The 17,139-nt window shown below is 48.5% G+C and overlaps 1 protein-coding gene across 3 annotated transcripts in view; it reads right to left on the bottom strand.

Annotated features, from left to right (window-relative positions):
* Positions 1-17,139, bottom strand: part of SNPH (syntaphilin) — a 34,106-nt gene that overhangs the window by 6,874 nt on the left and 10,093 nt on the right. Inside the window, exons 3-4 of one of the 3 annotated variants that reach the window (XM_038369044.2) lie at positions 3,651-3,741; positions 2,294-2,401 (exon numbers count right to left, since the gene is read on the bottom strand). In XM_038369044.2, the coding sequence (XP_038224972.1) occupies positions 2,294-2,401; positions 3,651-3,694 (152 nt within the window). In that variant the 5' untranslated portion in view covers positions 3,695-3,741. Of the gene's footprint in view, positions 1-2,293; positions 2,501-3,650; positions 3,742-17,139 lie in introns of all 3 variants that reach the window. The other 2 variants (XM_038369043.2, XM_043495854.1) reach the window with 2 other exon arrangements.

The raw sequence follows: 17,139 nt of genomic DNA, 5'->3' as shown, positions 1-17,139 counted from the left end.
TTACTGACACATTCGAACACTAACACTAAAGCTGGACCTATAAGAAGGGTAGATCCTTCGCAGAGTTCTGCTAGGAAAGAGGGGAACCCTGCAGACAGCAAACACCCTGACCTCTCTGAGCAAGCTCCCACGGCAATGCAAGATTCTTAGTGATTTTCTAAAGAGAGCCCAAGGTGGGATCTTGCCCCTGGAATACGTCACCAGGAGCATGTTTCCAAGAGGCAGAGAGCTCTGGACTAGAACTTGCTTGAGGCAGTTGCTCATCATGGCCACGAAGGGTCACCCAGAGGACTCTAAGGGGCGGGGTGAGTAGTCAATCATGGGCTAGCTTTTTGCTCCTGCACACCTACGTTCAAATCCTGGTGGCATCAGATGCTCAAATCAAGGTTGATGGCTGCCACCTGTCCACAGCACAAAGCCACTGGACAATGGGGCATGATTAGCAGCCGCTGCTCAAGAAGGCCAGGGCTGAACTAGAAGAGGGGGTTGCCTCTCAGGATGGAAATGTATTGACATAACGAGCATAGGTGCCTGAGACTGGAAAAACAGAGTGAACCATGGATGAGGGTTGTGGGTCATTGCCAGAGCTACATGAGGAAACCCATTGCAGTGTCTAGCCGCAGACTCTGGCTAGTATCATTAGTCCCTCGCTGTCCCAAACAGTGAATTCATTCAGAAATTCAAAGCAGAATATCTATCCTAACAGGGCACCCTTGGGCTGTGTATGCATCTGGAGAACCAAGGAGATTTGGGGGCCCATCTGGAATGGGCTTCGATACAATCCCCAACCCCAAACACACAAAACACAGCAGACAATGAGTCATATTCTCCGCTGGGGTTAATCAGCACAGCTGCCCTGACGTCAGTGGAACTGCACTCATTAACTGGGGAGCAAAGCGTGGCAATGGGGGGGACAGGAAAAGTAGAAATATCTTCTCAGCTGTTAAACCCCACTCCATTTATCCCCTGGCCACAATGCCGATGTTTACTCAGTCCTCACACTTCCTGTTGTATTGGCTGAGTCAAGCATGACAAGACACAAGTGACACAGCAAGGCCCAGATCTGATGTGCAGCACAAGAAGGGCGAAGAGGCATGCAACAAACCAAGCCAGCTGTGCATTGTGTCTGCAAAGTGTTATTGCTACAGCACTGGAGATCTGTTCCATTAGCTGCAATACACACAGATGACATGTAAGCAAAGAATTGGTGCCAGACAGGGAGCAGAGGGGCTCACAGCAGCTGTAATGCAGAGATAGTGGGTCCTTCTAAGGTCCTTCTCAGCAAAGCCGCTAAGTCCTTCTCAGCAAACTCAGAGGGGCCATATGTTTACTTATAGCGAGAAGTTGGTCAATTTCTCCATGATGAGCTTGGGCCATTTGTTGAGGAACCAGCAATTAGGTTTGGGAGTGGAGAAGAGGGATAGAAACGATCCATTATAGCCCTGGGACCAACTTAGCTGTCTGCAGCAAGTATCACAGCATTTCAAGGCATCCCGAGGGGGAATTCTACTCCCAAGAGGGAAAGAAATGCAATGGGAGCTGTGTTTAATATTTGGGGCCATTTCATGTGCTCCATTTTCAACTGTCCTTTATTCCAGGGTAGAGTCAAAATTCTCCTCTTCCAACAAATCCACCGGTCTCCTGCTTTCCAGTCCAACATCCTCCGGGCATCACAAAGGGACAATAACAACAACCTCTTGTTTGCATGGTGCCGTTCCTCCTAAAGGATCTCACACTACATCACCAGGGCATGCGGGAGGGGAGCAGACAAGTGGTGCACAATGCTCTATGCAACACCGTGTGTGGTGGCGGGGAAGGCGACAAAGGGAAAAGAGTGCTTGAAAATCAAGGTGTTGAAAGAGAAAGAAAATGGAGTAGAGAGGGGGAAATTTTTGGACAAGGACACTAGGGCAAAACCTTCCTCTGACATGACCTACCGGCAGATTGGCCATTCCAAACCCTCATTGTGCCACGCCTTGCCTTACCGCACGTGCACAGTTCCCGCAAGCGTCCTGCAGGGACGTGAACCTGCGGGACTAAGGGATTTGAAGGTTTCAAGCCCTTGGCTCAGACTCTAACACTTCTCTTTGCCAGCAGAGCCAGTGCCCGGGAAAGGGCTTTCAGACTCTGCATAGCAGTCCGCTTTAGAGGCTTCCACAAACAAGACCCCCACGGGGAAATCTCACTGAGCCACTGAAAGGCCCGTGTCCCCGTTCCATGTGCCTGGATGGATAGTCATTGGAGCAGGTGGGTGAGGCTAGGCGGCCTCCCCGTGGCGCTATGGACTGGTTACCTTGGGGTGGGGCTGCTGTCGCTGCCCTTGCAGGAGCCCGAGTTGCTGCTGCTGCTGAGCGAAGAGGTGCCGTAGGTGTCCCGCATGCTCACGGGGGGAGAGGGGCGCCTGGAGGCAGGAAGAAGAGGCTGTTTCTCAGTCGGAGTGGCAGGGGGCGCTGAAGACTTAAAGAACGAGGCCAAGCCACTCCGTCCATAAAACCCCCGGCTTCCAAACCACCACAGACACAAGGACACACAAGACAAAAGGACAAAACAAACAGCGGGGATCAAGATGGAACAGAGCAAGGCTGTCTCGCAACGGTTACTGCGACAATAGCAAAGGGAGGGCCGAGGGGACCTGGGCCAGGCCCAGGGAGGCTGCGCCCCATCTCCCATGTCTACTGCCCATCGCAACCAAGAGCTCCTACCTCTCTTGAGCAGCCCTACAGAGAGCACTGCAGACAGGGGCTGGGCTAAAGGGCCCCAATCCACCCCATCTTACGGCAAGGGTCTTGCGCCCAATGACAGCCATGGTGAGTTTTGCCTCAGGTGCCATTTCGGTTTGGAGCCACTCTGCACTCTCCGCCCCCAGCCCCGTTCTGTTATAACGAGAGCGCCTTTTCCCTTCACACCACAAGCCCAACACTCTCCTGAGCCTGCTGGAATCTCACTGGGTTTTATTTAGAGCAAAGTCAACCCTCCTACTCCCAAAACATCTGTCTGATGGGCCACCTTTGGGCTCCTCTTCTTCGACAGCATCATATCGCACTCTGGAGGTATGGCTAGCAAGGCATTGACACAATCAATAGTGAAATAACCGCTGTCCGGGCAGGATGTGAACAATGAACAAACTCTGGTGTGAACAAGCATTTTTCCCCTGTTCTCTGATTGTACCCAGAGTACGGCAGCCTAGGGAACATTTCTTCAAAGAGCAAACCCCTTAAAGCCCCACACCCTCCACACCAGTGGCTGAGGACAAGGACACTCCATCAACACCTGCCTTTGGCCCAACAGAACTGAAGAGATAATCCCGACTTCACGCATTGCAGTGCAAAGACAAAGGCGAGTGTGCGTGCCGGAACGTGGGCCCTTGTGCAAGTGCCGTGCAGAAGAGTCATTAAGACATACCACAAGGTATTTCAGCAGCTGCCAGAACAAATGCCAGACTCTGGAGTCTGGTCTGTACACAGTGCTGCCAGTCCAGGTCCAGAAAAGGACCTTGCTAGCTGCCCTTCTTAAATGAAAGCTCTTGGATCTACTTCTGCACTCTGGCTGCACTAATGCATTTGGGAGGAGAGGAAAAATGGCCTCTAATTTGTATCTTTTATTGGCACGGATTCCATTGTCATCTACAATAATAGGTTGGACGTACTCACCTTCGAGAGCCAGTGGAGGACCGTCTGCTTCCCGGCAGGGACATAGCAATAGTGCTGCAGGTCCCAGCAGTGAGGATAATCGGCACACCAGCTAAATAAAGAGAAAGATAGGAGGAAAGAGAGTGAGAGCTGGAAGTGTGGACAACGTCACTTGAGGGGCACCCCGGCTGGAGGGCTGGAGTGTGGTTAGTAATCTGTCTGGGGCAAGGTCCAGCTTTTTCATTGTGTGTGTCCCGTACCTACTGCTCTGGGGCCTGATCCCTGAGTGGAGCCTGTAGGGTGCTACAGTAACACAAACAAATAATGGAAGCACTATCGGATGCTTAGCCTCTCCAATACCCAGGGAAAGGCATTCTGCCCAGAGGGCCAAGTCCCATTTGAGCAGAACTCTAATGAGTTACACCACATGAAGATTTGGTTCAGCATGTTTTTTTTTTTAAACTAACTATTCCTGTGCTCTGTATTATTCATTCTCCTTCAGTTCTATCCCCAGCCAGCTAATACTGTATACTCTGCTCTGTGCTTTCCATGCAAGGAACTCAAAACACTTTATACATATTAACCTCCATTCCCCTGCACACATTTTAGTCCTGTTTTACAGATGAGAAACTGAGGCCCAGAGAAGTGAAGCAACTTGCCTAAGGTTGCAGAGTGAGTCAGTCACACAATTGGGAGTAGAAGGCAGGTCCCTAACTCCCAGCTCTGGGCTTCAGCCAGACTTCTCTCTTCTGTCCGTACCAGAGGGCCTGGTCACGTGCATTCCTCAAGAGATGTTATGTTCTCTTACTGTTTATTCCTCAGTGAAATCAAAATCATCCATAGCACAAAGAAACCAGACGTGGAAATAGAGGATTCTAGGCAATGCAGCATGAGCAGAGAATCTTGTGAAAAATAAAAAATCCTCTTTTTAATGCAAATAATGGGCCTGATCTAGAGCCCATTGAAGTCAATTGGAATCTTTCCTTCGGATCAGGCCCCTGGGTGGGAATAAGAAACTGTGTGGGAAGAGAAATCTAGAAAATATGGAGTCAGCACCTAAATTCTCCTTTGATGATATTTTCTAGACCAGGGGTCTCCAACCTTTTTACGCCCAAGATCACTTTTCGAATCTTAGGGCCACCCAGGATCTACCCTGCCCTTCCCCGAGGACCCGCCCCTTTCCCTAAGCCCCATCCTGCTCACTCCATCTCCCCTTCTCTCCGTCACTCGCTCTTCCCCATCCTCAGCCACTTTCACCGGGCTGGGGTAGGGGGTTGGGTTTCGGGAGGGGGTGTGGGCTCTGGGCAGGGGCCAAGGGGTTCGCAGTGTGGGAGGGGGCTCCGGGCTGAGCCCGGAGCAGGGGGTTGGGGTGCAGGAGGGGGTTCTCGGCTGGGGCACAGTGTGGGGGTGCAGGAGGGGGTGCAGGGTGTGGGCTCTGGGAGGGGGCTCAGGGTAGGGCTTGGGGTACAGGAGGGGGTTCCGGGTGCAGGAGGAATATGGGGTGCTGGCTTTGGGAGGGGGATCAGGGATGGGGGTTGGGGTGCGGCCTCCCATTGGGCAGCACTTACCTCTGGCGGCTCCCAGTCGGCGGTGGGCACAGTGAGGCTAAGGCAGGCTCCCTGCCTACCCAGGAACCAACCCGCTACCAGAAGGGAGCAACGTGCCCCTTTGGCCCCTGGGGGATGCAGGGGGCACGTGGCTCTGCGCGCTGCCCCTCGCTGCAAGCACCGCCCCTGCAGCTCTCCTGGTCAATGGGAGCTGTGGAGGCGGTGCTTGCAGGCAGGAGCAGTGCGCAGAGGGAGACCCCTGCTCCCTCCCTGCCCCCCGGGCCACAGGGCTGTGCTGGCTGCTTCTGGGAGCGGCGTGGGGCTGGGGTAAGCAGGGAGCCTGCCTTAGTGGCAGCCCTGCTGCACCACCGGCGATCGTGATCGACCGGGAGATCCTCTAGAATCGACCCGTCAATCACAATCGACCGGTTGGTGACCACTGCTCTAGATTATAGCAGGCACTGCTGTAATACTGCAGCGGATTCTCCATCCCTGGAAATTTTCAACTCAAGACCAGATGTTTTTCCTCCATTTCAAATAGGAATTAATTCAGGGAAGTTCTATGGCCTGTGTTATACAGGAGGGCAGACTAGATCAGTGGCTCTCAACCTTTCCAGACAACTGTACCCCTTTCAGGGGTCTGATTTGTCTTATGTACCCCCAAGTTTCACCTCACTTAAAATCTACTTGCTTACTCAACCAGACATAAAAATACAAGTGTCACAGCCACTAGTACTGAAAAAGTGCTGACTTTCTCACTGGTACTAGATAATTATAAAATAAATCAATTGGAATATACAGATTGTACTTACATTTCAGTTTGTAGAGCAGTATAAACAAGTCATTGTCTGCATGAAATTGTAGTGTGTACTGACTTTGCTGGTGCCTTTTCAGTGGCCTGTTGTAGAAGTAGGCAAATCTCTAAATGAGTTGATGTACCCCTGGAGGAGCTCTGCATATCCCAGGGGTATGGGTACCCTGGTTGAGAACCACTGGACTAGATGATCAGAGCCATCTCTTTTGGCCTTATATCTATGAATATAGTGTCTCTTTTATATGCCCTCATGTATTCTCACACTATCCAACACACCTTAAACCTATGGAAAATATGGCTGCTCTGTGCCCCTGTCAATGCACCTTCTGGGGAGGGAGGTGCGTCTCCTCCTTTTGGCCCCCACCCAGGCCTCCTCTGCCCCACACGTGAAGGGCAGCAGATACGAGTGGCAATTTTGCATTGCCATCCTTGGTGCTTTAAGTAGGACTTGACCAGTTTCGCCCCTGCATGGAAAACTCTGCCAGCATCCCTTAACTCATGCTCCTCGGGGGGCAGCAGGAAAGGAAGGGAGAGGGGATGACCAGGGATGGAGCCAATGGCTGTTGAAGGGCTCTCCAACATTTGCTGTAGCTCTCTTCCCTCCTTCTCTCTCCTCCCCAACCCCTTTTTTCTGGGCATGTCAAATATGGCAAATTCTGCCTCGTGCCTCTGACTGCAATGCCATTCCCCACTACCTCCCTGCCCCCCGCAACCCACAGCCTCTGAACAGAGGGCTCCCAAACCAACAGCGCTGAATCAGTTAAAGAATCAAAAGCACTGGCCATGGATAGACCCAGATGAATGCATTGACCTCCTGAGCTCGCTCATCAGCGACTTGGGCCAGGTACGGTGTCCTCAGCTAGGGCTGCACAGCATTGAGCGTGCTATTGGGGCAGTACAGAACAACAACAAAAACCTTGCGAGACATTTGATGCCTCACTCGGGTCCTTGTGCGCCACCTCGAGAACGGAAGCTCGGGTGGCGGCAGCCAGGTGGGAAGGCAGGAAGCAGATGAGCCATGCTGGATCAAAGCTCCACACTCAGGAGTGTAGGAGCCAGTGTCTGCCTCCCTGAGCCAGGCAGCTGCAGGGGCTTTGCAAATGCACCCCCAACCCCACCGCTGCCACTGCAGAGGCTCAGTGAGCGCCAAGTGCACTCATTGCAGCTTGAGTGAAAAGCAGTCGCTCCAGTGCTGCCAGGGAGTGCAGGAGGCAGCAGCCCTAGGAACATGGCAGAGGATTTCAGGCTGCAGGAGGTGGGCCACACTTCACCGGCTCTGGGTTGGGCTGCAGGAGAGCTGGGGGATAATACTGCAATAACCTGCTCCAAGCACAGCACCGGGGTACAGAGAGGGAGAATGTGAATGGCAGCCGTGCGGCGAGAAATCACTTCTTTCGCCAACCGTTTTCAGACCAGCTGGTGCCTGCGGAGAGCTGCATGTGCTAGACAAGTAGCTCCAGGCCAGCTGGTTCCTGGCTGAATTCCACGGTGAGCCACAGAACTCCCTAGGAAGGACAGTCTTGTGCCTAAGGCACTGAATGGAGACTCAAAAGAACCAGCATTATTTCTTGGCTCTGCCACAGATTCTCTGAATGACCCAAGGCAACTTGATTGACCTCTCTCTGTCTCAAGTCCCCATATGGAAAATTGGGAGAATAATGCTTCCTCTCTGCTTGTCTAGTTAGGCCATAAACTCCTTGGAACAGGGACTGTCTTACTGTGTGTCCAGACAGCGGCTAGCACAATATTCACAACGGGGGCGAGGCACTACTGCAATATAAATAACTTAGCACCCTCTCTGCAGTATAATGGGGCAAATGTCTCCTTGCAGCTGGTAGTTGCAAGGTATTGCCTCCACCTCCTGCTCTTACCCTTCCAGTCACACATTTGTCCACATGGAGACACTCTATTTAGTGGGTGACTAAAGAATTTGTCTTTGGGGGAGATTTCCAAAGTCACCAATGGGATGTAGGCCCCAACCTGCCCCGGATGCTTCTGAAACCCCCCTCATTAGCCCCTTGCTTCTGACGGCTGTCAGCACCAGGCTTAATGCAACGCTTGGGCTGGTCAGTGACCAAGTGCCAAGTAGCAAGATCACGCAGGGCTCTACCTTGAAATATCACATCAGCTTCTGTTTCGGAGACACCCCCCATGCCCACTCCATGGTTAGATGGATATTCCATCTTTGTACACACCCACTGCACTTAAAAGTCCCCATACTGGTATTACTAATAATACATCAGAATTTTGCAACTGGATTGTTTTATTTTTTAAATAAGTCTAACTCAGCATTTCTTGTTTGTTACCTTATATAGTTTGCTCAGTCTAGACAATGGCACGAACCACTCCATTTCCCTTTCTGGTTCAGCAGCACTAGCTCAAGGCTGCAATGTTGGAGTTGCAAGTGCCAGAGCAGAGCACTGGGAGGCAAACAAACATGGCTTTTTGATCTTTATGTACATTACAATTTTAGTCTGGTAAAAAACTTTAATTTAGAAAAAGGAAAGACAAAGGCTGGATTTCAGGCCAACCACTCCGCCCCTGCTTCCCCATGGTATCAGGGCCCAGAACTGCAGCCAAGGGTTTTGCTTCTATAGAAAGGCAACCCCTGCAGCCGGAAAGTGCTGTCTTACATTCACCAAGAATTCTATTAAATTCCATCCAGCTTCAAACATTCTTTGCTAAAATTGTGTCTCACCTGCACCACCGATCCCTTGGCCAACTATGCCGTGAAATGCAAACATGCTCAGAAACTGCATGTTCTTTCTTTGTCTTACACAGACATCCAGGTCTGCTTTGGCAGGCTTTTCCCACAGCTGTTTTAACAAGTATATTTGATTTTAATCACCAGTAATAAACGGTCACTATCTTTGCTCTCAAGAAATCAATTTGGCTATCTCAAGCTTCAATGTGCAGAAGGGCAGCCAGTGAAGGTCATAGAATCATAGAACTGGAAGGGACCTCGAGAGGTCATCTAGTCCAGTCCCCTGCCCTCATGGCAGCACTAAGTATTATCTAGACCATCCTTGACAGGTATTTGTCTAACTTGCTCTTAAAAATCCCTAATGATGGAGATTCCACAACCTCCCTAGGCAATTTATTCCAGTGCTTAACCACCCTGACAGTTAGGAAGTTTTTCCTAACGTCCAACCTAAACCTCCCTTGCTGCAATTTAAGCCCATTGCTTCTTGTCCTATCCTCAGAGGTTAAGAACAACAATTTTTCTCCCTCCTCCTTGTAGCAACCTTTTATGTACTTGAAAACTGTTATCACATCCCCCTCAGTCTTCTCTTCTCCAGACTAAACAAACCCAATTTTTTCAATCTTCCCTCATAGGTCATGTTTTCTAGACCTTGAATCATTTTTGTTGCTCTTCTCTGGACTTTCTCCAAATCTTTCCTGAAATGTGACACCCAGAACTGGACACAATACTCCAGTTGAGGTGTAATCAGCATGGAGTACAGCAGAAGAATTACTTCTCATGTCTTGCTTACAATTAGGCTTGAATAAAGACTGGGAGTGGATGTGTCATTACACAAAGTAAAACTATTTCCCCATGCTAATTTTTCCCCCCTACTGTTACTCACACCTTCTTGTCAACTGTTGGAAATGCTCCATCCTGATTATCACAACAAAAGGTTTTTTTCTCCTGCTGGTAATAGCTCACCTTACCTGATCACTCTCGTTATAGTGGGTATGGCAACACCCATTGTTTCATGTTCTCTGTGTATATATATCTTCCTACTGTATTTTCCACTGCATCTGATGAAGTGGGTTTTAGCCCACAAAAGCTTATACTCAAATAAATTTGTTAGTCTCTAAGGTGCTACAAGTCCTCCTTTTCTTTTTATAGATTAATAGATACTAAGGTCAGAAGGGACCATTCTGATCATCTAGTCCGACCTCCTGCACAGCGCAGGCCACAGAATCTCACCCACCCACTCCTATGAAAAACCTCACCCATGTCTGAGCTATTGAAGTCCTTAAATCATGGTTCAAAGACTTCAAGGAGCAGAGAAGCCTCCCTCAAGTCAACCATGCCCCATGCTACAGAGGAAGGCGAAAAACCTCCAGGGCCTCTCCAATCTGCCCTGGAGGAAAATTCCTTCCCGACCCCAAATATGGCAATCAGCTAAACCCTGAGCATATGGGCAAGATTCACCAGCCAGATACCCAGGAAAGAATTTTCTATAGTAACTCAGATCCCATCCATCTAATATCCCATCTCAGGGGATTTGGCCTATTTACCCTGAATATTTAAAGATCAATTACTTACCAAAATCCCATTATCCCATCATACCATCTCCTCCATAAACTTATCGAGTAGAATCTTAAAGCCAGATAGATCTTTTGCCCCCACTGCTTCCCTTGGAAGGTTATTCCAAAACTTCACTCCTCTGATGGTTAAAAACCTTCGTCTGATTTCAAGTCTAAACTTCCTGGTGGCCAGTTTATACCCATTTGTTCTTGTGTCCACATTGGTGCTGAGCTGAAATAATTCCTCTCCCTCTCCTGTATTTATCCCTCTGATATATTTATAGAGAGCAATCATATCTCCCCTCAACCTTCTTTTAGTTAGGCTAAACAAGCCAAGCTCCTTAAGTCTCCTTTCATAAGACAAGTTTTCCATTCCTCAGATCATCCTAGTAGCCCTTCTCTGTACCTGCTCCAGTTTGAATTCACCCTTTTTAAACATGGGAGACCAGAACTGCACACAGTATTCTAGGTGAGGTCTGACCAGTGCCTTGTATAACAGTACTAAAACCTCCTTATCCCTACTGGAAATGCCTCTCCTGATGCATCCCAAAACCGCATTAGCTTTTTTCACAGCCATATCACATTGGCAGCTCATAGTCATCCTATGATCAACCAATACTCCAAGGTCCTTCTCCTCTTCCGTTACTTCTAATTGATGCGTCCCCAACTTATAGCTAAAATTCTTGTTATTAATCCCTAAATGCATAACCTTACACTTCTCACTATTAAATTTCATCCTATTACTATTACTCCAGTTTACAAGGTCATCCAGATCCTCCTGTATAATATCCCGATCCTTCTCCGAATTGGCAATACCTCCCAGCTTTGTATCATCTGCAAACGTTATTAGCACACTCCCACTTTTTGTGCCAAGGTCAGTAATAAAAAGATTAAATAAGATTGGTCCCAAAACCGATCCCTGAGGAACTCCACTGGTAACCTCCCTCCAACCTGACAGTTCGCCTTTCAGTAGGACCCGTTGCAGTCTCCCCTTTAACCAATTCCTTATCCACCTTTTGATGTTCATATTGATCCCCATCTTCTCCAATTTAACTAATAATTTCCCATGTGGCACAGTATCAAATGCCTTACTGAAATCTAGGTAAATTAGATCCACTGCATTTCTGATCCACTTTTTGCTGATACAGACTAACATGGCTACTCCTCTGAATACTCTTGCTAAAACATCCCAGACTAATGATTGGGTTTTTTGCAACAGTGTTACATTGTTGACTCATATTTAGCTTGTGTCCACTATGACCCCCAGATTCCTTTCCGCAGTATTCCTTCCTAGGCAGTTATTTCCCACTTTGTATGTGTGCAACTGATTGTTCCTTCCTAAGTGGAGTCCTTTGCATTTGTCCTTATTGAATTTCATCCTATTTACTTCAGACCATTTTTCCAGTTTGTCCAGATAGGCTAAAAAACAAAGTAGAGAATATAGCCTAGATTTCCATCGGTTATGTAGTTGTGGTAACTGTGCGTGAAAATGCACTAAAATATCAATTTGCACATGCCATTATTGCCACTATGGAAATCTGGGTCCTTGTTTACAGTAAGGAGATTGTCCTTCCACAACAGCATCAGCAAACACAAGATTAGCTAGTCAAATCGGAAAGGTAAGGAGGATACGAGCAGCAAAGAGTTCAGTTCTACGTACCCTGCCTCAGAGCACTTTGTCAAGAAGAGAGAGTAGACCCTACCCAGTACAAAGCTAATAAGAGTATAAAGGGCAGGCAGTTCTTCACTGGAAGCACAATACTTATTCTGTGGAGAATCGGTGGAAGCTTTGGTGGACTCCAGGATTTTGCACTGTTATCTTTATTAGCCACTGGGGTGCTACATTAGGAGAAGCCTGTACACCTCCACAGAAGACTCTCTACCCTGCCCTCTTCATCCCCAGGCATTCAACTCCACTTGGAGCCCATACTCACTGGAAATGCCTGGCATTTCTGATAGCAGCTTTAATGAAAACTGTCTTATTGTAGTTGTGGCGATGAGCCCAAGCATTGCGGGCAACACACTTTACTGCGGCTGTTTATCTATTAGTCATTAGGAAAAGTACACAGAGAGGAAATAGAAAGTGCTCAAAGATAAATGACTGAATGCCCACGTGCTCTGTATGCTTTCCAGCAATAAAATACACCAGCTGCCACTGGGGATGGCCAAGAAAATGCTGAAGAGTAATCAAAGGCAGGAGAGAGAGAGGTGCTTCTGGGAGATCTAAAAGCATCTGGGGCAGGAGAGGATGGGCAGGATTTCAGCACAAAATGGGAAGGCCAAAGCAGAGATGGAAGGAAGCATAAAAAGGGAAGGTGAAAAAGACATTTAATCTAACTAAGAAGTCACTGCATCAAGCAACAGTGGGGTCAGGGGTTATTTACATCACCTAGAAAAGAGAGAGGGACATTGCTAACAATTAAGTTAACAATTCAGTGATGAAGAGTGCAGGGTAAGGCAGGTACCAGTAACAGATCTGTCTTAGCCAGGAGGAAAGACAAAACACTGAAGCAAACTAGGATTGTGTCAATTATCCAAAAAAAAACCACCAGAAGAGACAAACAAATTAGCAGGCATGAAGAGCCCCACCAAACCAGCACGGGATGGGTTCCATGGAATCACAGCTGAGAAAGTAACCAAGGGAATGGGGAGAAACATTTCAGAGATTACATATGTAACAGAAAAGCTCATGTCAACAGTTTGAATGAAATCCTGGCTCCATGGAAATCCATCAGAGTTTTGCAATTGACTTGGATGGAAACAGGATTGCAACCTTTGTATCCAGACAATGGAAATGAATGCATAAAAAATGAAGTATGTATAGCAAGCTGGTTTCTGTTTAAGGGTATGTCTACACCACAGTGCTGCATCTGTGCCACTGTAAAGCCATAGTGTAGACGCTTCCTACATCAACAAAAGGGGTTCTTCCATCAATGTAGTTAACCCACCTTTCTGAGAGGTGGTAGTTAGGTCAACTGAAGAATTCTTCCATTGACCTTTTTGTGTCTACACAGGGGGTTAGGTCGACCTAACCATCGCACTCAGGGCGTGAACATTTTTCACAGCCCTGAATGGCGTAACAAGGCCAATCTAATATTTAAGTGTAGACAAGGCCAAACGTACACCCCTGAGCTGACATTGCAATCTCTTGGCTCTCCTCTTAATTAGTGGGCGAGGTTATGGCTTATTTATTGCAACAAAGGGAGAGATCAGCATTGCTGGTCAGGACAGAGCAATACAAACCAACAGCCATCAGATCCATCTGCTGACATAATTACACAATGGCATTTCTAGTCCTTCTGCGTGCAGAATACAGGTGTCATTCATACATTCGTGCAGCACTGTCTTACTGAACCTGCAGCGAGGATGCCACAGCACCAAACGAGGTATGAACTTCATCCATTCATCTTGAGGTGACTGTTCCATTTAAACTTGTTAAGGATCACACTTTCCCATCAGGTCGATTGGCTCTTGCTTGCAAGTTGGATTCTGTGATGTCCTGAATAAGATCAAAAGCAGGTGAAATAGTTTCCTCCTCCCAATTAGTATTGGCAGCAGTTTGGGGAACAAGGTCTAGGAGGAATGCTTTGCAGTACTCAAGCAGTGGAATCTAAGGCTTGGTCTACACCTAGAATCGGCATAGCTATCTTGGTCAGGAATGTGAACAAAAAAACCCCAAAACACACACCCCTGTCCAACACAGCAGTGCCAACAAACCCGCAGTGTAGACACAGCTATGCCAAGAAAAGAGTCCCACACCTGCAGAAAAGACCTTTTGTAACTTTTGTTCTTCGAGATGTGTTGCTCATGTCCATTCCAGTAGGTCCAGTCCTCCTCCAACACTTCCCAGACCGGAGAGTCCACCAACTCCGGACTCGACGGACCCCCCTTCGAGGCCAGAGTCGACTGTGCCAGGACTGACGGACCAGCCTTCTCGTGTCCCAACATGGGACGCACCATGCCGGAGTCCTGTCCGCTCTTCTTGGTGGGGGAGTGGCCCTGTTCCACCTTCTTCTTCTTTTTATGTGGCACCGAGGATTGTGATCGGTGCCACACCAATGAGCCGGCCTTCCATACAGGGGAATGGTGCCAATGCTCCTTACGTGAGTCCTTACTCAGGGCCGAGGCCGGTGTGCTGTGCACCGAGGCTGCGAGTGCCGGCTCTTGAGCTGGAGAGCAGACTCCATCCAGAGGAGCTTCATGCGATAGTCTCTCTCCTGCTTAGTTCTGGGCTTGAAGCCTCTGCAGATGGTGCACTTGTCTTTCAAGTGACCCTCTTCCAAGCACTTCAGACAAGCGGCGTGTGGATCCTCTCTGGGCATAGGCTTACCACACCTATCGCACGGCTTGAATCCCTGGGGCCTCGGCATGCCCCGGTGATGGGGAAAAATATCGGGGAGGGGAACCCCCCAACTTAAATGTACTAACAAACTAACTAACTAAGATGAAGAATAACAACTATATACAGGAAAACCACTAGGAAGCACTTGCTAAAGCAAGAGATCATTTGCTCCAATGACCTATTGGGCGCGCACACACCTATTGGAATGGACCTGAGCAATCACTCAAAGAAGAACTCTTTCTGTCCGTGTGTGGCTGCATCTAGTATGCTATGGGTCTATGCCGGCCTAGCTTTACAGTATAGACATAGCCTAACAGAAGAAACATGGCGGACTTGAGAGAATTCCATCAGCTCATGCCATTTGTCATCAGCCTGTTCAGTCAGTAGGGAAGGAGTGATCACAGCAAAGGTGCTGGGACAGAGTTTGAAAAGCTTTTAACATGCATGAGAACGCCAAATCTGTGAGCACAACTTCTGAAACAGGGCATGCGAGCTCAGCATGCCAAATGTGGATCTGAAAATGCAGATTTCGAAAACCTGACCCTCCCCCACTCACAGGCCACTTACCATCAGCAACCCTGGTTAGCAAAGCTAGTGTCCAGAAGCACGTTGTACAAAATGGAGTGACTCTGCTGGCACCTGAATACCCCGACACCCTCCCAAGATGCATCTAGCACAAGAATCACAACGTGGGGCTATACAGGGGTTTAGTACCAGATGCAATAAGGCCTCATGGAATGTTGTAACAAAGAGTCCTAAAATAGAGCTGGAAAATAGTCAGATAATTTTTTTTCTTTCTTCATTGCTCTGGGTGTTATCCTACAAGTCACCATTTTCCCTAAAACGCAGCTGTCTGGGGAGGGGATAGATCCTTTGACTCTGCTACAGGGCCAGATTAACCGTCTTCTACCCTACAACTGGTATTTCATGAATTTCGCCTCTCATGTCCAAACTGCCAAGCCCCAGCTCCCCCCACTTCCTGTTTGTTGCATTTACTAGAGAAAGGACACCCTGCCTTCAGCCTCGGCCCCTGGACTTTGGCAGCCTAGCTGTCATTGAAATCCAGTGCCCTGCCAGCCCCCAGTCCCTTCTTCTCAAAGCAGCAGCTACCAGCACCACATAAAAATCTACGTTGGCCTCAAGGTTGCTATAACCCAGCTGAAAGGGTTCTCACAACTGGGATGGGGTTTAAAGGATCGGAGAGCATCTGACGCTGCTGCAGACAGACAACAAACAGCATCTTCTGCACTACCATTGGGCTGATGTGTTCCAACACTAGGCGGAAGAGCCAATGGGTTCATATCCCCCAACCTCCAAAATATTCCTAAGACTCAGTGCTATTCAGAAAGTCAGTGGGATAGTCCACCAAAGTCCATAGATACTTGGCTGCAGGGGCTATCTCTGCTATCTGTGCAGTCCTACAGTTCTGAATTGCCAGCCAGAGCCTCACTCCAAGTCCCTGCCTTTGGTCCTGCTTGGCAGAGATGCCAGGGAGTGCAGAAGAATGCAAAATTCCCCAACTGCAGTCACCTGACCCACATGTGGAAACTTGCACTGCCAGCCCCAAGAGCAGGTAGCAACTGCGCTTCAGAGAGGTTGGTGTGTGAGTGTATGAAAATGGAGATGGGCAGGGATGTCATGACCTGAGGGGATTACAGGCAGCCAGGGGGCAGCCAGCTCCTGTAGGGATCATGGTTATGTAGAGGGAATTGGATGGCCCTGCCCCAAAGTTATTTTGCATACCCCCACCCCGCTAAACTGTAGGACCACCACAGTTGGGTTTATGAACAGGTTAGACAAACACCTGTCAGGAATGGTCTAGTTATTATGTAGTCCTGCCTTGAGCACAGGGGACTGGACTAGATGACCTCTCGAGTCCCTTCAAGTCATACACTTCTATGATGCTATGAAGTACTATTTGAAATTTGCTCTGGTACAATCAGGTTCCAAACACAGCAGAAAAGCATCAAAACGGAGAGAAGCTGTCGGTTCTAAGTGTAACATACTAGCTAAGTTTCAGAGTAGCAGCCGTGTTAGTCTGTATTCACAAAAAGAAAAGGAGTACTTGTGGCACCTTAGAGACTAACAAATTTATCCTCTTCTAGTGACTGGTCCATGTGAATAACAAACTACTATTGCTGCCACCTAATGGAGTTGCTCCTTTTGCTCAAGTGCTAGGGCCTGTGCGCTGGTGCTGAAGCCTCAGGTTCAAACCATGCAGAAAATTGGTGGTGGTGATTGTTATGCAGGCATGCAGCAGAGTTCTGTATAAAGGACAAATGCATGAACACAGCAGAACCTCTGCAATACAAACTTTCCACTGGCATCTCCTTTGTTTCACGTGAATTACTTGTTCAAACTACCACAGAAACGACTCAATTTGCCTGTCTCTCCCACATCCCACTGCCTACGGAATTAGGAAGAGAGGCTAGGTTTGGATTAAACGTGGCTATTTGTGGGGGAGGATTAAGAATGAAAGTGTATGAAGTACATGTGGAGGGAGCAGCACTGTACCACAGTGAGCGTGGCCACTGGACTCAATGCGGCAGT

Source organism: Dermochelys coriacea, chromosome 13 (genome assembly GCF_009764565.3).
Source record: "Dermochelys coriacea isolate rDerCor1 chromosome 13, rDerCor1.pri.v4, whole genome shotgun sequence".
Classification (NCBI taxonomy): Eukaryota; Metazoa; Chordata; order Testudines; family Dermochelyidae; genus Dermochelys; species Dermochelys coriacea.
Note: the sequence above shows the minus strand (reverse complement) of the source record. Positions and strands in the feature narration are given on the sequence as shown.